The 23,060-nt window shown below is 40.8% G+C and overlaps 1 protein-coding gene across 1 annotated transcript in view; it reads right to left on the reverse strand.

Moving 5' to 3' along the window:
- Positions 1-23,060, reverse strand: part of LOC135549277 (CUB and sushi domain-containing protein 3-like) — a 302,916-nt gene that overhangs the window by 145,893 nt on the left and 133,963 nt on the right. Inside the window, exon 3 of the mRNA XM_064979296.1 lies at positions 166-278. Coding sequence (XP_064835368.1) covers positions 166-278 — 113 coding nt within the window. The remainder of the gene's footprint in view (positions 1-165; positions 279-23,060) is intronic.

Here is a 23,060-nt window from a genome sequence, read left to right on the forward strand (position 1 = left end):
AGAGAGATATGAGCAGAGCATCTGAGTCACCAGCTGGATCAGAAGCCATCACATCCAACATGAGTCTCTCAGTCCTGTTCATTGGATGAGTGACTACAAGGGATAAACTACAGAAACAATGAGAGGGAATAGATGAAGAATATAAGGAGAAGAGAAGAGCCTTACCTTCATAATATAATTTAAAGCCATGAGCGCTCACAGCGAAGTCACTGGTAAGACGCAGGGAGAAGACGGACCCCGTGCTCGTGACTGGTGGTGGCATTGAGAATCCTGTTAACCTATGGCGAGAGAGGAGATGACAAACAAATCAGAATGATCTGAAAATCATACATTCCACCAATCAGAATGATTTGGAGATGCCATTAACCAATAGCACACAGACACCAGTCAGAATAACCAATAAGATACTATTAATCAATAATATACACCAATCAGAATGATCTGGAGTTCAACATAAAATGCCAATACTACCCTGACATGTCTCACCAAACAGTCAGCCTAATGTTGTGTCATTCAGCTAAAGCAGCTTAGTGGAGTTACAGTACATTAAACACTGGAGCCAGCAGCAGAGCACTGAGTGGTGGAGTTACATTAAACACTTGGAGTCAGCCGCACAGCACTGAGTGGTGGAGTTACATTAAACACTTGGAGTCAGCAGCAGAGCACTGAGTGGTGGAGTTACATTAAACACTTGGAGTCAGCCGCACAGTACTGAGTGGTGGAGTTACATTAAACACTTGGAGTCAGCAGCAGAGCACTGAGTGGTGGAGTTACATTAAACACTTGGAGTCAGCTGCACAGTACTGAGTGGGGGAGTTACATTAAACACTTGGAGTCAGCCGCACAGTACTGAGTGGTGGAGTTACATTAAACACTTGGAGTCAGCTGCACAGTACTGAGTGGTGGAGTTACATTAAACACTTGGAGTCAGCTGCACAGTACTGAGTGGTGGAGTTACATTAAACACTTGGAGTCAGCCGCACAGTACTTAGTGGGGGAGTTACATTAAACACTTGGAGTCAGCTGCACAGTACTGAGTGGTGGAGTTACATTAAACACTTGGAGTCAGCCGCACAGCACTGAGTGGTGGAGTTACATTAAACACTTGGAGTCAGCAGCAGAGCACTGAGTGGTGGAGTTACATTAAACACTTGGAGTCAGCCGCACAGTACTGAGTGGTGGAGTTACATTAAACACTTGGAGTCAGCAGCAGAGCACTGAGTGGTGGAGTTACATTAAACACTTGGAGTCAGCTGCACAGTACTGAGTGGTGGAGTTACATTAAACACTTGGAGTCAGCCGCACAGTACTGAGTGGTGGAGTTACATTAAACACTTGGAGTCAGCTGCACAGTACTGAGTGGTGGAGTTACATTAAACACTTGGAGTCAGCTGCACAGTACTGAGTGGTGGAGTTACATTAAACACTTGGAGTCAGCCGCACAGTACTTAGTGGGGGAGTTACATTAAACACTTGGAGTCAGCTGCACAGTACTGAGTGGTGGAGTTACATTAAACACTTGGAGTCAGCCGCACAGTACTTAGTGGGGGAGTTACATTAAACACCTGGAGTCAGCAGCAGAGCACTGAGTGGTGGAGTTACATTAAACACTTGGAGTCAGCAGCACAGTACTGCGAGGTGGAGTTACATTAAACACTTGGAGTCAGCAGCAGAGCACTGAGTGGTGGAGTTACATTAAACACTTGGAGTCAGCCGCACAGTACTGAGTGGGGGAGTTACATTAAACACTTGGAGTCAGCTGCACAGTACTGAGTGGTGGAGTTACATTAAACACTTGGAGTCAGCAGCAGAGCACTGAGTGGTGGAGTTACATTAAACACTTGGAGTCAGCTGCACAGTACTGAGTGGGGGAGTTACATTAAACACTTGGAGTCAGCTGCACAGTACTGAGTGGTGGAGTTACATTAAACACTTGGAGTCAGCTGCACAGTACTGAGTGGTGGAGTTACATTAAACACTTGGAGTCAGCTGCACAGTACTGAGTGGGGGAGTTACATTAAACACTTGGAGTCAGCTGCACAGTACTGAGTGGTGGAGTTACATTAAACACTTGGAGTCAGCAGCAGAGCACTGAGTGGTGGAGTTACATTAAACACTTGGAGTCAGCTGCACAGTACTGAGTGGGGGAGTTACATTAAACACTTGGAGTCAGCTGCACAGTACTGAGTGGTGGAGTTACATTAAACACTTGGAGTCAGCTGCACAGTACTGAGTGGTGGAGTTACATTAAACACTTGGAGTCAGCTGCACAGTACTGAGTGGTGGAGTTACATTAAACACTTGGAGTCAGCTGCACAGTACTGAGTGGGGGAGTTACATTAAACACTTGGAGTCAGCTGCACAGTACTGAGTGGTGGAGTTACATTAAACACTTGGAGTCAGCTGCACAGTACTGAGTGGGGGAGTTACATTAAACACTTGGAGTCAGCTGCACAGTACTGAGTGGTGGAGTTACATTAAACACTTGGAGTCAGCCGCACAGTACTGAGTGGTGGAGTTACATTAAACACTTGGAGTCAGCCGCACAGTACTGAGTGGTGGAGTTACATTAAACACTTGGAGTCAGCTGCACAGTACTGAGTGGTGGAGTTACATTAAACACTTGGAGTCAGCTGCACAGTACTGAGTGGGGGAGTTACATTAAACACTTGGAGTCAGCTGCACAGTACTGAGTGGTGGAGTTACATTAAACACTTGGAGTCAGCTGCACAGTACTGAGTGGTGGAGTTACATTAAACACTTGGAGTCAGCAGCAGAGCACTGAGTGGTGGAGTTACATTAAACACTTGGAGTCAGCCGCACAGTACTGAGTGGTGGAGTTACATTAAACACTTGGAGTCAGCCGCACAGTACTGAGTGGGGGAGTTACATTAAACACTTGGAGTCAGCAGCACAGTACTGAGTGGTGGAGTTACATTAAACACTTGGAGTCAGCCGCACAGTACTGAGTGGTGTAGTTACATTAAACACTTGGAGTCAGCTGCACAGTACTGAGTGGGGGAGTTACATTAAACACTTGGAGTCAGCTGCACAGTACTGAGTGGTGGAGTTACATTAAACACTTGGAGTCAGCCGCACAGTACTGAGTGGTGGAGTTACATTAAACACTTGGAGTCAGCCGCACAGTACTGAGTGGTGGAGTTACATTAAACACTTGGAGTCAGCAGCAGAGCACTGAGTGGTGGAGTTACATTAAACACTTGGAGTCAGCCGCACAGTACTGAGTGGTGGAGTTACATTAAACACTTGGAGTCAGCTGCACAGTACTGAGTGGTGGAGTTACATTAAACACTGGAGCCAGCAGCACAGTACTGCGAGGTGAATGGATCACCTTTAAATGTGTAGGGAGAACAGATCGATTCTACGGCCCCATTTCAAAGTAAAGATCATTATAACATTTCAAATGTATATGGGCTCAGGCTTACTTATGGGCTACACTAGCTCTGCTTGGAAGGCTGTTAACATTTCACTAAAGGGATTTCTCCTCCAAAAAGCCATACTGTGAAGAGAGGTGAGAGAAATATACACATCAATAGAGGCCAGAATTAGACATAAAAAGTACTGAATATTTAAACACTCTGAAAATGACAGTGTATAGATGTGTGCTTCAAACCACGTTGGTCGGAGCCATGGTACATAATTCCTATTGGTTATGCTAATAGACTTGTAAGTGAAATATTTATAAAAACTTTTGCATAACCACCCTAGGAGATCACAGAGTATCCCTGCAGTATGATTAACCTTTCAACTTGTCATCGGCTTCAAAGAACTTGAGAGAGAATAGAATAAAGTGAATACCTTCCCTACCGCATGGCTTTAACAAATCATCTCTCTAAAGGGTTTCTCTCCACCCTCCATTGGCCCACAATGGGATAACCAAGGACATACAGTATTTTCAGTCTAATGCATACAGATAGATGTAGGATCTTAATTTGAGCCAGTTTGCTACAGCAGGAAAATGATCCTGGAGCAAGAGGAAATGTAGATTATTATGTGGATAATAATTCATGGACATTTTTTGTAGGTGTTGATACATTTTTAGGACAAATCTAGTCTGAGATTTTAAATTGGAAATGACAAAATCTAGCAACCTTTCAAAACCTTGACGACACTTCAAGTTCTTATTTCCAGCTGTGCAGGAAAATTCTCAGCAACAAAAGAGTGATCAAATTAAGATCCTACATCTGTATGAACATACATATTTCAGAGATGTTATTCGCCAATCTCTTTGATCGTCTGATGGCCACAGGGTCATTACAAATACATGTTCCACTTTTATGTGTACTGTATTTGATAGTAGAATCTCAATAAGACTATCAAGCAAGAAGCAGAAAGACAATGTATTGTGAGTGAAGTGACAAGCTTTCCTCTATAATTGGACAAAAACACCAATTCCAAGTGAGCTGTGAAGGTGGACAAAAAAACACCTGGATGTCTTCTTTCCCCCATCTTCCTCTCTTTTCTACTCCTCCAATCTGTTTTCCTCCCTCTTCCTCCCTTTTCTACTCCTCCAATCTGTTTTCCTCCCTCTTCCTCCCTTTTCTACTCCTCCAATCTGTTTTCCTCCCTCTTCCTCCCTTTTCTACTCCTCTGCTCCTTCTCATCTCCTCACAATTTTCATTTTTTTCCTTCACTCCATTTGCATAATCCTCCTTACACACACCTCTCCCCGAGCGGTGGCCTCCCCTGCTGGTGCTTTCAGTGCATTTCACATCAGCTATCTGGCTTTGGTCACATTCCAGTTCCACTACATTGCAGAAGGGCATCAGATAGCTACAGTGCCTTCAGAAAGTATTCATACCCCTTGACTTATTCCACATGTTGTTGTGTTACAGCCTGAATGTATATGTTTTTCTCACCCATCTACACACAATACCCCATAATGACAAACTGAAAACATGTTTTTAGAAGAAATGTATTGAAAATGATACACAGAAATATCTAATTTACATAAGTATTCACACCCCTGAGTCAATACATGTTAGATTCACGTTTGGCAGTGATTACAGCTGTGAGTCTTTCAGGGTAAGTCTCTAAGAGCTTTGCACACCTGGATTGTACAATATTTGCACATTATTATTAAAGAATTTCATGATCTGTCAAGTTGGTTGTTGGTCATTGCTCGACAGCCATTTTCAAGTCTTGCCATAGATTTTCAAGCAGATTTACGTTGTCTTGGTAAGCAACTCCATTGTATATTTGGCCTTGTGTTTAAGGTTATTGTCCTGCTGAAAGGTGAATTTGTCTCCCAGTGTCTGTTGGAAAGCAGACTAAAACAGGTTTTTCTCTATGATTTTGCCTGTGCTGAGCTCTATTTAATTTATTTTTATCATAAAAAACTCCCTAGCCTTTGCCAATGACAAGCATACCCATAACATGATGCAGCTACCACCATGCTTGAAAATATGAAGAGTGGTACTCAGTGATGTGTTGGATTTGCCCAAAACATAACACTTTGTATTCAGGGCATGAAGTTCACTTCTTTGACACATGTTTTGCAGTTTTACTTTAGTGTCTTATTGCAAACAGGATGCATATTTTGGAATATTTATATTTTCACTCTGTCATTTCGGTTAGTGTTGTGGATGTTGTGAATGTTAATGTTGTTGATCCATCCTCAGTTTTCTCCTATCACAGGCATTAAACTCTGTAACAATTGGCCTCATCGGGAAATCCATGAGCGGTTTCCTTCCTCTCCGGAAACTGAGTTAGGATGGGCACCTGTATCTTTGTAGTGACTGGGTGTATTGATATTCAATGTGTGTTTTTTTAATTAGATCTTTTTATCTATCAATAGGTGCCCTTCTTTGCGAGGCATTGGAAAACTTCCCTGGTCTTGTTGTTGAATCTGTGTTTGAAATTCACTGCTAGACTGAGGGACCTTACATATAATTGTATATGGGTGGTACGAAGAGGAGGTAATCAGTCAACTTTTGACTTGTGAAGCAAGTTTTTATTACTGAATTTATTTAGTATTCAAACAGTTTTCATTTCAGCTTTTTTAATTAATTTGTAAAAAAAAAGTGACACAGCATCTAAATGTAATCCATTTTACATTCAGGCTGTAAGACAACAAAATGTGGACAATGTCAAGGGGTGTAAATACTTTCTGAAAGCCCTGTATATCATATGATGTAGTTAGCTGGTGTCTTAAATACCTGTCCATGAGCTGTGAGATCCGGCATGTGTCTGAAATGTAGTCAGCCTGAAACACAGCCTTTGACTAGGTTTACCTCTTCAATATGTGACTCATTTCAGGAAACAAACCGTATGTCACACGTCACTACTTGAACGTAAACATTAATTTTCTGTGTTTTTTGCCAGAAATGCCTTCTTGAACATGTAAAATTTAATGTGCTTTAATAACAAACTTTTATTCCATCCATCAATACGAATAAAATTGTTAAAATTACGAGCCTAGTTGGTTTTGCCATGGAAATAGACAGGAACCTTCCCACTAGCCATGATTGGTTGAAATAATGTATGGGAGATGAGTTTGGATTGGTCTGCCATGTAGCACGCTTCTGTCTATAACGTGAGCTGTTCAGTATGTGTTGACAGTCCTTTCTACTGCACCGTTGTTGAAAGATATAATGTTAGCCATCGAGAACTACAGAAGTTTTGCTAATTTTCTCAACAACATTGATGCCCAGAATTTAGTCGGTGCTATCGGCAGATCAGTAGGAAAAACTGATGGGCTACTTTCTGCACACGTGACGGTCAGTGTTAACCGGAGTGACTTGACACAAAGCTGGCCACACAAGATGAAGCTACAAACAAAACGGAGTTAAATGGTTCCAGTCGGCTGTTAATAACCTCTTACATCTATGGGGGCGCTATTTCATTATTGGATATAAAAACGTGCCCGTTTTAAGCGCAATATTTTGTCACAAAAAGATGCCTGTCTATGCATATAATTGACAGCTTTGGAAAGAGAACACTGACGTTTCCAAAACTGCAAAGATATTGTCTGTGAGTGCCCCAGAACTGATGCTACAGGCGAAACCAAGATGAAACTTCAAACAGGAAATGAGCAGGATTTTTGAGGCTCTGTTTTTCATTGTCTCCTTATATGGCTGTGAATACGCAAGGAATGAGCCTGCCCGATCTATCGTTTCCCCAAGGTGTCTGCAGCATTGTGACGTATTTGTAGGCATATCATTGGAAGATTGACCATAAGAGACTACATTTGCCAGGTGTCCGCTCGGTGTCCTCCGTCGAAATTGGTGCGTCATCTTCAACTGCACGTCTTTTTCCAAGCGATTCAGTGGAGAAAGTAGACATCCACGAATGATATATCAATGAAGAGATATGTGGAAAACACCTTGATTCTAAACAGCGTTTGCCGTGTTTCAGTCGATATTATGGAGTTAATTTGGAAAACAGTTCGCCGTTTTGATGACTGAATTTTTGTTTTTGTTTTGGTACCCAAACGTGATGTACAAAACGGAGCGATTTCTCCTACACAAAGAATCCTTCAGGAAAAACTGAACATTTGCTATGTAACTGAGAGTCTCCTCATTGAAAACATCCGAAGTTCTTCAAAGGTAAATTATTTTATTTGAATCCTTTTCTGGTTTTTGTGCAAATGTTGCCAGCTAAATGCTACGCTAAATGCTAAATGCTACGCTAAACGCTAGCTATCAATACTCTTACACAAATGCTTGTTTTGCTATGGTTCAAAAGCATATTTTGAAAATCTGAGATGACAGTGTTGTTAATAAGACAAGGCTAAGCTTGAGAGCTAGCACATTCATTTAATTTCATTTGCGATTTTCATAAATAGTTAACGTTACGTTATGCTAATGAGCTTGAGGCTATAACTGGATGCAGGTTTTTTTCATAGCCAAACGTGAACAAAATGGAGCAATTTGTCCTACACAAATAATATTTTTTGAAAAACTGAACATTTGCTATCTAACTGAGAGTCTCCTCATTGAAAACATCTGAAGTTCTTCAAAGGTAAATGATTTTATTTGAATGATTTTCTTGTTTTTGTGAAAATGTTGCTGGCTGAATTCTAGGCTTATAGCTATGCTAGCTATCAATACTCTTACACAAATGCTTGTTTAGCTATGGTTGAAAAGCATATTTTGAAAATCAAAGATGACAGTGTTGTTAACAAAAGTCTAAGCTTGAGAGCAAATATATTTATTTCATTTCATTTGCGATTTTCATGAATAGTTAACGTTGCGTTATGCTAATGAGCTTGAGGCTATAGATAGGATCCCGGATCCAGGATTGCTCGACGCAAGAAGTTAAGCGTTCATCCATGTATGCTGGTAAGCGTCTTGCTACATTTTCCATATAGAAGTTTCTCATTTTTTCAGAATGTCATTGTTATTGCAAGTTAAAGCTTACTGTTAGTTGGCAAGAAAATGTTAGCTTGCTAGTTATAGCCTAATGTTAGCTAGTTAACATTGAACCAAGTTTGTTATATTCATACTACAGCTATGACAATGTTTGTATTGGTGGTAGTAGTATGAGTTGGGGTTATGCCGGTTCATTGTTTAGCTCGCTAGCTACCATGTCTAAACAAAAGACTCCACAATATTTTATCTGGACACTTTTTGTTTTTGATATTGCTACTATGCAAGTACTATCACTGTACCGTTTACACCATCTGTATCCTGATCATGTCACAAATACACCTTTTGGGATATAGCGTGTGTTTACCACATGGCCTCACACATGTGACTCCTTAACCTCTTGAACCTCTGGGGGCAGTATTTCATTTTTGGATGAAAAACGTTCCCGTTTTAAACAAGATATTTTGTCACGAAAAGATGCTCGACTATGCATATAATTGACAGCGTTGGAAAGAAAACACTCTGACGTTTCCAAAACTGCAAAGATATTATCTGTGAGGGCCACAACTGATGCTACAGGCGAAACCAAGATGAAATTTCAAATAGGAAATGCCCCAGATTTTGAATGTGCTGTAAATGCGCAAGGAATGAGCCTACACTTTCTGTCGTTTCCCAAGGTGTCTGCAGCATTGTGACGTACTTGTAGGCATATCATTGGAAGATTGACCATAAGAGACTACATTTACCAGGTGTCCGCCTGGTGTCCTCCGTCGAAATTATTGCGTAATCTCCAGCTGCATGCACGTTTCCATTTGGTTCAGAAGAGAAAGGCAACTGCCACGAATGATTTACCATCGAATAGATATGTGAAAAACACCTTGATGATTGATTCTAAACAACGTTTGCCATATTTCTGTCGATATTATGGAGTTAATTTGGAAAAAAGTTTGGCGTTGTAATGACTGAATTTTCGTTTTTTTTTTTGACAAACGTGATGAACAAAACGGAGCGATTTCTCCTACACAAATAATTTTTTGGGAAAAACTGAACATTTGCTATCTAACTGAGAGTCTCCTCATTGAAAACATCCAAAGTTCTTCAAAGGTAAATGATTTTATTTGAATGCTTTTCTTGTTTTTGTGAAAATGTTGCCTGCTGAATGCTAGGCTTAATGGTATGCTAGCTATCAATACTCTTACACAAATGCTTGTGTAGCTATGGTTGAAAAGCATATTTTGAAAATCTGAGATGACAGTGTTGTTAACAAAAGGCTAAGCATGTGAGCCAATATATTTATTTATTTTCAAAAATAGTTAACGTTGCGTTATGGTGATGAGCTTGAGGCTATAATTACACTCCCGGATACGGGATTGCTCGTTGCAAGAGGTTAAAGAGATGGATGGGACTAAGGCTTAAGAGGGTGTGAATGATGCTGAAGTGGGGTTACAAGCTTATCAACTTTCAAAGCGGAATTACTTTCCAATTGTTCCTCAACTGCAGTGTACGATATACCATTTTCTAACTCTGAGTCTCTACTTTTATCCAATGTAAAAATAAAAATGTAAAAAAAATGATGCTACATTAGACGGAATCGAGGCGGTCGGTCACATATGGACATTTACAACGTACACCATTTATTAACCTGTCTGGCCCACCCGGGACGCAACCGCACCCCCTGCCAACAATAAATGCAAATGCGCTTCGCCAAATGCTAATAGCACTCGTTAAAACTCAAACGTTCATTAAAATTCACATGCAGGGTAGTCAATTCAAGCTACACTCGTTGTGAATCAAGCCAACGAGTCAGATTTGTAAAATGCTTTTCGGCGAAAGCATGAGTAGCTATTATCTGATAGCAGGCAACACTGAAATACCAGAAGGGACGTAAACAAAGGAATTAGCATAGCCGGCGCTACACAAAACGCATAAATAAAATATAAAACATTCATTACCTTTGACGAGATTCTTTGTTGGCACTCCTATATGTCCCATAAACATCACAATTTGATCTTTTTTTTCGATTAAATCGGTCCTTGTGTACCTAAAATGTCAATTTATGAACACCGTCAGATCCAGTAAAAACACATTTTTTAAACTTAAAAAAGTTGCCTATAAACTTTGACAAAACACTTCAAACAACTTCTGTAATTCAACTTTAGGTATTACTAAACGTTAATAAATGATCAAATTGATCACGGAGTGATCTGTATTCAATAAGCACGAGTTTGGGAAACATAACTAACTTTTCCGGTTCCATTGTTTACAGCTGTGGACTTGACAACCGGATGTGGCTATTACTCAGATGACTAAGGATTTAGTTGAATCGAAATCACAACACTGGCGACATCTTGTGGAAGCTGTAGGAACTGTAATCTCACCCTTAATTATTTTTCCTTCCAATAGACAATACATGGGCTGGCGGATTGATTTTTTCTTTGTCCATTTAGTGACCAGGTTTTCTGGCGATTTTGACCACGGAACTCATTCTGTTATAGTCACAGACACCATTGAACCAGTTCTAGAAACTTCAGAGTGTTTTCTATGCACACATACTAATCATATGCATATACTATATTCCTGGCATGAGTAGCAGGACGTTGAAATGTTGCGCGAACAGAATGTTGAAAAAAGTAGCCCGATCTCTAAGAGGTGTTAACACCCATTACTACAATTCAAATTTACCCCAGCCAAGCTGAACAGGTCAGCGACCATTATGCCAATTACAATAACTACTAGAAACAAGCTTGCTGTGTTATGTGGACCAAAGCAGTCCTTAGCAGGACTAATCATTGTTGTTTTGGTTAATACAGTATAGTTTATTGGTACACTGAGTTGGTACACTGAGTTCCAGGGACTGTTTGTGGATTACATCTGCTTGGGAGGACACACACACAGCTTCCTTCAATGAGAGTCTGCATGCGTATCCCCTTGGGGTCATGGAGGCCTTTCTTAACTGCTGTGCAAGTTGGAACGAATACATCTCCCCTCTGTGCCTTCAGCACCCAACAGCCAGAACCATATTGTTCATATTGCTCTACAAGTCCATGCTGTCTCTTCCTAGTGGAACTAGGTTCAAATTGGTTAGACGGGGCCTTGGCAGGGTACATGAGGCCTCCTCTCCCCCGTCTTAACCCCAGTTACTCATAAGTTCAAGCTGTATGCTTTTATATTTAAAAGCCACCTTGCTGACACATCATAGTATCACCTTTCTCAAGATTTAAAACCAAAGGTTATGTTTAAAATGCTTAAGGATCCACCCCTTTTTTATATTTTTGCCTAAAATGACATACCCAAATCTAACTGTCTGTAGCTCAGGACCTGAAGCAAGGATATGCATATTCTATTTTAAAGGAAACCCTTTGAAGTTTGTGGAAATGTGAAATTAATGTAGGAGAATATAACATATTATATCTGGTAAAAGATAATACAAAGAAAAAACATTTTGTACCATCTTTGAAATTCAAGAGAAAGGCCATAATGTATTATACCATCCCAGGCACAATTTAGATGTTGGCTACTGGATGGCAGCAGTGTATGTGCAAAGTGTTAGACTGATCCAATGAACCTTTGCATTTAAGTTCAAAATGTTGTACCAAGACTCCCCAAATGTGCCTAATTTGTTTATTAATACATGTTCAAGATCATAATTTTGCACTCTCCTTACTTACAACCTCATGCTAATCACATTAGCTCAACCGTCCTGCAGGGGACCCACCGATCCTGTAGAGGTCTTAAAAGGAGCAGAAGCAAGGACACTGCAGTCCACTTTTGATTAGTGAAACACCTTTGACCATACATCTGCAAGGGAGAAGCTACAAAAGGAAAAAACTGGTTTGGTTCCTATTTTGGGTGGTTTCCAAAAGTAGGCCTCAGATTATTTCCGATTATAATGAACAAGATCTCCTTTTAACACAATGAGAATGCTTTGATCCCTCATTCTGTGAACATGAAACGTTAAAACACAAAAGAACCATTACACTCATAATTCTAATGTTGTATTATTCACCATTTGCATACCCCTCCCTTTAATCTGTTAATTACATTCGACAAATGCGCTCACTCACTCACTGACTCATACCCCCGTTTAGGGCAGGCCTGGTTGCAGCTAGATATGATTGAGTCACGTCGGGGACAATTTTAGCATTTTAGCTAACCCTAAACCTTACCCTTTCCCTAACTTTAACCTAATTCTCCTGACCTGTCAGTTTTCCTAACCTGCTGCGTAAGTTCTCCTAACCTGCTTCGAAAAGTAACTTCTGCTAGTCCAGACCTGCCCTGGGAGCAGTGTAAGTAGCCACTAATGCGATACAGATATATTTTCATGATAACCATGTTTCCCTACCTCCTCTCAGCCCTTAAATAAAAGTAGCTTTCTGTGGAGGGACAAATAAAAACACTCCATGTCACAGCAACAGTGTTTGGCATGATGGCAGCTACTACTCGCCATTGAAGGTCTGCTCACCATACCATTTTGTGAGGAATGCTCACAATTCTCCTCAACACTCTGGATAGAGAAACAGAGAGTGGTAGGGCTGTCACTAGTGCTTAAGGTTTCCAGAGGGAAGCAAGACTGGGAGATCAGCAAGACTGTTCAGATCACCACTCTTCTCTGCAGGCATCTTATTCAGGCTGATTGTCAGAGACAGAACCCTAAGCCGGCTGCAGACGGGCTGAAATTACATTACCTACTGAATGAGTAGAGATTCATCTTTTTAAAAGTGCTTTCCCCTTTACTAGCAATACATCAGAGTGCAGCGTGTAGTCATACCACTTGATTTTCCCCAATAAAGGCCCCTACGCTTTCTGAGATAATGTGATTCAGGCAGGCAGGAGTCTTCTCTCAGCTCCTCCATTCTTTGGTAGTAAACACACAGCGATGCATCTGGAAATAGTGTACAACTCAATGATGTGAGTTTCTGACAGATCGCTTTAATAAAAGATCCAAAATTGGGTTCCTGAGCTGAGTTGTTTGTAGACGATTATCAGGTGGAATGGAGAGAGCACGCAAAGACAGATACCATGGTCTTGTTCTGTATCGCTTTTCGCCTAGACCTAATACTCTGGACCTGCCAATTTCCCCTCCACATGTTTCACAGCTAGGCTGTGTCCATCACATTAACAACAGAGCAGAAGTCCACGCTAATGAGACAAAAAGCATCCCTTAATAGCCGCCTATTGATTCAACATTATTATGCGTAGGGGAAAACACTCTTGCTTTCATTCCATTGGGTCAAAACAAAGTGTGTTGACTATCTACCAGCCCAAAACTGTTTCTTTGAGACCAATTTGTTTTGTGAGAGTGACAACTGGCCCCACAGCTCTGAAACATGCATCATTAGTAAATTGGCTCCTAAAAGGTCGCTAAGAGAAAGAGGAGGCCAATAGCGCCACATGAAAGGAATTAACCTACATTGTTGCGAGTAGGGTAAACATCTCTATTAGACGTAACACACTAATGATATAATGACATGTTTAAAAAATTATATTTAATGACAAAACATGTTTAGGCATTGGTTTATCATTACATTAAACAAATGGCAAAAAAATGTAAATTCAAAACTATTACCTGTAATTCCATTCTATAAATTTAGAGCTCTATTAAATCTGTAAGCGTTACAGATTCCGCAATGGAAATGCAAAAGGTAATTTCCGATTCAGCTGATATATACAGCATTTACCGTGAATTCAATCTCTGCTATAACGGGAACATTGCCCATAAATTTCAATCACGCTGTAAAGCTAAACTTCTGTGATGTGGTTTGAATTGAGCCCCTAGTCTTTCTGTCCTCCTTTTTTGTTTATTTTTATTTAAAACAAATTGTTCTAAAGGCACCCGCAGAGGGGAACATCCCCCAGGGAGAATCTGCCATGATTTATTTTTGTCTATGGACAGACTATAACTTGTATATTCCCACTGTTGTTTATTATCTACAAAATAATTGAACATAAGTGGAAAAGAGGGCAAATATCCCCCGGCGCCTTTCTGTTGTAATTTTCCAAAAGTTACCAAGGTTTGTGTTTGTGTGTGTGAGTGCATGTTCTTCTCTCGGTTGGTTTTGATTTGGAGGCACTAGTCATCTCCAAAACAGTTCTAATAAGTTGAATCTACTACTACTCCAAGGCAGTTGCAGTGAGAAACTGTCTTCTTTGTCTTTGGGTTAGCGCTCAAGACGCAAAACCACGGTCCTTAATGCTTGATGATATCTTGGGGTTGTTTGTTTCTGTGGAATTATTGTCACTAGAAAGTGATTTTCTCTCAAGGAAGCACAACCTTATCTCCAACAGTAAAACCAGCAAACCTATACTTGAGACTGCAAACTCAATATACACACTGCAAATTCACCAATAAGTTTGGCCTCTAGCAGTGGCTTTCACTTCAATTTCAAAATAAATACAAAAGTAATGGCTTATGTTTTGCCTCTGTCCTTGAAAGTAGAAAAAGGGGAAGAGAGAGAGCACAAGCAAGCGAAAGAGGCAAATATATTTTGTCAATGACAACCTACTGGGGTGAACCATAACCATACATCTCTTCTTCTAATGTTGCAACATGTCGTCATGTGAAACATTGCCTTTAAATATGAATACCCACCACCTGTCTGTCTTGCTGAGTGTCTCTGTAAATGGAAACAGATCATATCTTCGGTACCCCCAAAAGATGCAATCCCTCTCATGTGCAAAAATGTGCCATAAATCTTATAGTCCGCGTAGGTGGCTCCTACTGTTGGCAGTCATTCAAGCAAAGCACTCACTTTGTTTCAAATACTGAGCTTCGAAACAGCTCAACCAGAGCTATTTTCACCACTTTAGATGTGGTTTGACGTCTTTTGAAATTATTGCGACAGAAAGAGAACGACTCAAGAGAATTAAGCACAAGTTATAATGCATGGTTGAGCAGTCCATAAATTGTAGCATGCGGATAACAAACAGTAGGACCTAATATGCACCATTCACTCACACAAATAACAGATATTTGTGCTAGTGGCTTGGGCATATCGAGTAATAAAAACTGCAAGAATATTCAAGAGGCATAAACACACTTACTCTGAGGCCTCTAGGGACTGTTTCCCAAGCACTGGAACCTAGGGACCTTGTTCATGCAAGGAGCGTAGAAGTACTAACAGCATATATGGAGGTAGAATCTTCTCTAGAGGAAAACAGTACATCTGAGCAATTGACAAATCATCCCCAGGCAGCCAGCGGCTCAAAGCAGGTAAAGATAGGGAAGGAGAGAGAGAGAGAGAGGCTAGAAAGGCTTATTGGCTGAAGAAAACTCCGGTGCATTTGTGAAATTCACTTACTGCTCTCATTCATCATTTCCATAGAAAAAGCCAGCTTTTGAGAAGAATTATCGAAATGAAGCAGATTTCTTGGAGAACTGCCAACATCCATAGGTGGAGTTTAAAAAAAAATGTTATCAATAAAGGGCAGAGGAGCAAAGCATAATTCATTCCCTTTCAAGTGCCCACCCTCGCAACCAATCAACAATCTTAAAATTAAAAAAATGACTTCACAGAAATATGTCATGTGGAGATATGTGCACAGGGTGCAGTTTCAGAACGTATCCCATGTCTATCCAGTTATGTGTGGAAGTAGAGGGACAGTCTTCAGACAGTTGATGATGATGAAGGTGTCTGTCCGTCTGCCAGTGACCACCCGGATTCTCTGACAGTCAGCTGTAAGTTTCATGCCTTTGGCCATGACTGCCTACTTTGACCCAATATACTGTACACTGAGAATACTAAATATTAGGAAAACCCATCAGCATTGCGGTTCTTGACACAAACCGGTGTGACTTGCACCTACCACCATACCCCGTTCAAAGGCACTTATTTTGTTCTTAATTTTTGTATACTCAGTGTATAGGGAATAGGATGCCCTTTGGGATGCATCTATCACTCCAGTGTTAATTGCTAAATGATAATTACTTCGCCACTATGGCCTATTTATTGCCTTACCTCCTTACTCCATTTGCACACACTGTATACAGATTTTTCTATTGTGTTATTGACTGTACGTTTATTTATCCCATGTGTAACTCTGAGTTGTTGTTTTGTCACACTGCTTTGCTTTATCTTGGCCAGGTCACACTTGTAAATTAGACCTTGTTCTCAACTGGCCTACCTGGTTAAATAAAGGTGAAATAAAAAATAAATACAAATAAATAAAAAAATAGAAAAATTCCATGTGTCACATAAATGAAATGTAATCATAAATGAAATGTAATCCGATCAACACTCATGGCAGACATACAGACACCTAGGGCAGATTAATAGTAAAAGGAGATGAGGAGAACCACACATATGTTTGGCGGATGAGTAAATAGGGGAGAGATGATCTAGGGGGACATATTGTCGACCAATGTACATACCTGTACACATCAGGGACTGGGGTTACATGCTACGATTTGTCTTGAGCTAAATCCATCTATACTGAACAAAAATATAAAACGCAACATGCAACAATTTCAACAATTCTACTGAGTTACAGGTCATATAAGAAATGAGTCAATTGAAACAAATTCATTAGTCCCTAATCTATGGATTTCACATGACTGGGCAGGGGCACAGCCATGGGTGGGCCTGTCAGGGCCCACCCACTGGGGAGCCAGGTCCAGTCAATCAGAATGAGTTTTTCCCCACAGACAGAAATACTCCTCAGTTTCAGCTTTCTGGGTGGATGATCTCAGATTATCTTGCAGGTGAAGAAGCCGGATGTGTAGGTCCTGAGCTGGCATGGTTACACATGGTCTGCGGTTGTGAGGCCAGTTGGACGTACTGCCAAATTCTCTAAAATGACGTTGGATGTGGCTTATAGTAGAGAACATTAAATTATCTTGCAACAGCTCTTGTGGACATTCCTGCAGTCAGCATGCCAATTGTACACTCCCTCAAAACTTCAGACATTTGTGGCATTGTGTTGTGGGACAAAACTGCACATTGAAGAGTGGCCTTTTATTTTCCCCAGCACAAGGTGCACCTGTGTAATGATCATGCCGTTTAATCAGCTTCTTGATATGCCACACCTGTGGATGGATTATCTTAGCCAATGAGAAATGCTCAATTTCTGGGATATTTTAATTCAGCTCATGAAAGACAGGACCAACACTTCACATGTTGCGTTGTCTGTTTACAATGGTAGTGATTAAAGTAGCCGCCCAGTGAAAATCTCACTTTTAAAAGACTTTATTCTTTACTCATACCCAAATAATGTTGTTGACTCATCCTATACTCATATTAGTGGCCAAAGCATAAATTGGACATGTTTGTTTTGTTTTTGTTCAAAAACCCCACCTCGAACTTGTATCTCAAAGAGATTACTTAAAAAATGCTTCCTATTTCCTCAGAGGTTGATGTCATCTTCCTGAGGAGGATGTTCAGGTCAATTAGCTACTCACATCAATATTTTTTTAACAAATATTTATTTTGTTTGGTACATGTGACTAGCATTGATTCTGCCAAGTACCTACATACACTACTAGTCCCTTGCAGAGATGGAGAAACGCAGCTTTCAGTTTCACATTATAATGACCCCTCCCATCACAGACAGATAGGCAGAATCAGATTTCCCAGGGTTGTGTCCCAAAAAGCACACTTTTCCTTATAAAGTGCACTACTTCTGACCAGGGCCCTATATAAGGAATAGGGTGCAATCCTGGCACACTGCACTGTTCTGTTAGTGTTGTGGTAGAAACTGAACTGTGCTAGTAGTCAAATAAAGAATTATAGTAATTAAAAAATTATATGGACAATGGCAGAAAACAACCCTGAATTCATATGCAACAATCCAAGATTTTTCTATTCAAATCATGGCCAATTGTTTTGACTTTATTTTAAATATTCCTCTCACATCTCAGCAATGAATATGGTTCACTCTACCTATGATTATTTATTTGCAATAATTTGAAAATCTAATCATTAGTAACATTTCAAGAAACATTTAATCAGTACCAAATATGCAATCATTAAAATGAAATATTTCCAAGCTTCATGAATACGTAGGATATTATTAGCAAGAGGCATCGCAACAATGTGCAAATTATTTACACAGTATTCCACTACTTGATAAAAAGCTATCTTATATCATATGTTGCAAAGGTACTTAGCTTTGGAAAATCTTCCCAGTATTCCAATGGCCAAAAAAGTACTAGTCATGGCTTGCACATTTTGTCACAATATTGTTTTTAATGTTACTTTTTAGGACTGATGTCGTTCTACTCAATGCATTTTCACTGGGCGCTGATGAAGATTTGGTATAAAGTGAATTAATTTGGCTTGAAAACACAATGCCATTTCTAAAGAAGACAAATAATTAGTAGGACAAGCTTTCATCATAATTTTGATGTCGCCAGATTGACTTTAGATGCCTTATAACTTTAGCTCGCTAGCTAAGATTGTGTAGACAATTTTAGCTATCTGATGACAACATTGCATCCGTCTTAAGAAAATTTGAGAACATAATGATGATGGCAGCATTGTTTCCTACTAAATATGTGCTTACTTTAGCAATGTCATCGTATTTCCAGGACACTATAGTATAATTTAGACTAAATGTTGTTAGCCTCCGTCCAGAATGACTGGGCTTATCAAGACTTTTTGTTCCCAAAACGGCAGAGGAAGGATTGAAAACACGGAGATGGAACATGCAAATGATATTCCACAACCTGGTGAGAGATATAGTTTACATACAATATCGTATAGTTTCTTGTAGAGGCACTTAAGGAAGTCAAACTTTCCCATCAAGCAACATGTTGGTATACAGTATCCTCATTGCCACTGCAGAGAGAGCAACAGCCCGGTGAGAACGGATGACTGGTGACTCAATTAATAATTTGAAGAGTTCCTGGGCTCTCGGATACACAGTCACAGTGCTGCAGCCTCAGTACTGCAGCCTCCCTCCCTCCACCATGCTGGCTCCAGCATGCCCCAGCTGCCAATATCGCAGCTCAATAACCCAGAGTAGAAACCCCTTCTGTTCTGTCCTATCTGCCCAGCCAGACGCACTATTATCCACAGCTACTTACAGCCTTACCAAAACCAACATTCTAGCAGCGCCATACTTTCTCTCAGCAGGGACAAGCAGTATCTCCTTTTCCCCCATTTACAATCTGCTGCGTCAAAGGACAGTTTCCAGTTTCCACTCAAGCAGTCTTATAGCTGTTCATAAGGAGCCTTCTGTTCACCAAAAACGACAAGGCTGCACTTCTGTTGCTAAAAGGAGTCTGGTTTCTTGAAGTTAGACACAGCGAGTGAATCTACACACTGTGACTATTAAAACCTTCTTTAACCAGAAACTATGGATTTCGCACAAAACCGAAAGTGCGAACCACCGCTTTTAATCAGGGCAAGGCGACTGGAAACATGACCGAATACAAACAGTGAAGCTATTCCCTCCGCAAGGCAATCAAACAAGCAAAGCATCTGTATAGAGACAAAGTGGAGTCGCAATTCAAAGGCTCAAACATGAGATGTAGGTGGCAGGGTCTAGAGTCAATCACAGATTACAAAAAGAAAACCAGCCCCGTCGCAGACATCGACGTCTTGCTTCCAGAAAAATGAAACGACTTTGCTCGCTTTGAGGACAATACAGTGCCACTGACACGGCCCGCTACCAAAACCTCTGGGCTTTCCTTCACCGTGGCCAACGTGAGTAAAACATTTAAACGTGTTAACCCTCGCAAGGCTGCCAGCCCAGACGGCAACCCTAGCCGCGTCCTCAGAGCATACACAGACCAGCTGGCTGGTGTATTTACGGACATATTCAATCAATCCTCATCCCAGTTTGATGTTCCCACATGCTTCAAGATGGCAACCATTGTTCCTGTTCCCAAGAAAGCTAAGGTAACTACACTAAATGACTAATCGCCCCATAGCACTCACTTCTGTCATCATGAAGTGCTTTGAGAGACTAGTCAAGGATCATATCACCTCCACCCTACCTGATACCCTAGACCCACTCCATTTTTCTTACCGCCCCAATAGCTCCACAGACAACGCAATTGCCATCACACTGCCCTATCCCATCTGGACAAGAGGAATGCTTACGTAAGAATGCTGTTCATTGACTACAGCTCAGCATTTAACACCATAGTACCCTCCACACTCGTCATTAAAGCCAGCAGCATACCACCCTGCATACCACTGCTGGCTTGCTTCTGAAGCTAAGCAGGGTTGGTCCTGGTCAGTTCCTGGGTGGGAGTCCAGATGCTGCTGGAAGTGGTGTTGGAGGGCCAGTAGGAGGCACTCTTTCCTCTGGTCTAAAAAAAGATCCCAATACCCCAGGGCAGTGATTGGGGACACTGCCCTGTGTATGGTGCCTTCTTTCGGATGGGACGTTAAACGGGTGTCCTGACTCTCTGAGGTCATTAAAGATCCCATGGCAGTTATCGTCAGAGTAGGGGTGTTAACCCCGGTGTCCTGGCTAAATTCCCAATCTGGCCCTCAAATCATCACGGTCACCTAATAATCCCCAGTTTACAATTGGCTCAGGGTGTGTTCTCTGCCCTCTCCTGTACTCCCTGTTCATCCATGACTATGTGGCCATGCATGCCTCCAACTCAATCAATGAGTTTGCAGACGACACTACAGTGGTAGGCTTGATTACCAACAATGACGAGACAGCCTACAGGGAGGAGGTGAGGGCACTCAGAGTGTGGTGTCAGGAAAACAACCTCTTACTCAACATCAACAAAACAAAGAAGATGATTGTGGAATTCAGCAAACAGAAGAGGGAGCATCCCCCCATCCACATTGACGGGACACTAGTACAGAAGGTGGAACGTTTTAAGTTCCTCGGCGTACACATCATGGACAAACTAAAATGGTCCACCCACACAGACAGCGGGTGAAGAAGGCGCACCAGCGCCTCTTCAACCTCAAGGAGGCTGAAGAAGAAATTTGGCGTGTCACCTAAAACACACAAACTTTTGAAGATGCACAATTGACAGTGTCCTGTCGGGCTGTATCTCTGCCTGGTACGGCAACTGCTCCGCCCACAATCGCAAGGCTCTCAAGAGGGTAGTGCGGTCTGCACAACACATCACCGCGGGCAAACTACCTACCCTCTAGGACACCTACAGCACCCAATGCCACAGAAAGGCCAAAAAGATCATCAAGGACAACAACCACCCGAGCCACTGCCTGTTCACCCCGCTATCATCCAGAAGGCGAGGTCAGTACAGGTGCATCAAAGCTGGGACCGAGAGACAGAAGCTGTTTTTCAATCTCAAGGCCATCAGACAGGCAGAATTTTCATTTTTGGATAAATAGCGTGCCCAAATTCAACTTCCTGCTACTCATGCCAAGAATATAAGATATGCATATAATTCATATATTTGGATAGAAAATACTCTGAAGTTTCTAAAACTGTTTGAATCATGTCTGTGAGTATAACAGAACTTATGTAGCAGGCAAAACCCCGAGGACTAACTGTTCAGAAATTATTTTTCTTCCTATCTCTCTTTCCTATATTGTCTTTGCCATTGGATATAATAGCAATCTATTTTCAGTTCCTACCGCTTCCACACAATGTCGCCAGTCTTTGGAATATGGCTGAGATCATTCCTTTGTTTTATCAGGAAGTGGGGACACTATTGTGAGTTGCACAAGACGTGAAGAGCAAAGCTTTTTTCTTTTCGTTCATGTATTGAATACAGATTGCCCCGTCTACAATTTGATCGATTATTAGCGTTTAAAAATACCTAACGTTGTATTACAAAAGTAGTTTGAAATATTTTGGCAAAGTTTATAGTTAACTTTTGAGAAATTTTGTAGTGACGTTGCGTTTTTCTAAGCTGTTTTTTTTATGGATCAAACGCGCTTTATAAATGGACCTTTTCGATATATATGGATGGAATTAATTGTACAAAAGGACCAATTGTGATGTTTATGGGACATATTGGAGTGCCAACAAAAGTTGCTCGACAAAGGTAATGCATATTTTATATTTTATTTCAGCGTTTTGTGTAGCGCCTGCTGCGCTAGCTCTTTTGGTTACTACTGGTGCAGACGGGTGTATGCTATCAGATAATAGCTTCTTATGCTTTCGCCAAAAAGCATTTTAAAAATCTGACATGTTGGCTGGATTCACAACGAGTGAGGCTTTAATTGAGTATCTTACATGTGTGATTTAATGAAAGTTTGAATTTTATAGCATTTTATTTTAATCTGGCGCTCTGCATTTCCCCTGGCAATTGGCCAGTTGAAACGCTAGCGTTTCCCTATCCTCAAGAGGTTCAGCTATCACTAACATAGACTCAAATCTCTTGCCACTTTAATAAATGGATTTAGTAAAGGTATCACTAGTCACTTAAATAATGCTACTTTAATAATGTCTACATATCCTACATTACTCATCTCATATGGATATACTGTATTCTATACCATCTACTGTATCTTGCCTATACCGCATGGCCATCGCTCATCCGTATGTACAGATTCTTATTCATCCCTTTACATTGTGTATTTGGTAGTCGTTGTGAATTTGTTAGATTACTTGTTAGTTATTACTGCACTGTCAGAACTGGAAGCACAAGTATTCCGCTACACTCGCATTAACATCTGCTAACCATGTGTATGTGACCAGTAAAAATTGATTTCATTTGATTGTTGACAGCACAGTGGGTAGGAGAAACAGAATGGCAGTAAAACTAATGACGTGGAGAGGTTCCTTCACTGTACAGATATACTGTAGAGGTTAATGTGAGGATCATACTTTTTTGAGATGCCATAAATG

This window comes from Oncorhynchus masou, chromosome 12, assembly GCF_036934945.1.
Source record: "Oncorhynchus masou masou isolate Uvic2021 chromosome 12, UVic_Omas_1.1, whole genome shotgun sequence".
In the NCBI taxonomy this organism is placed as follows: Eukaryota; Metazoa; Chordata; class Actinopteri; order Salmoniformes; family Salmonidae; genus Oncorhynchus; species Oncorhynchus masou.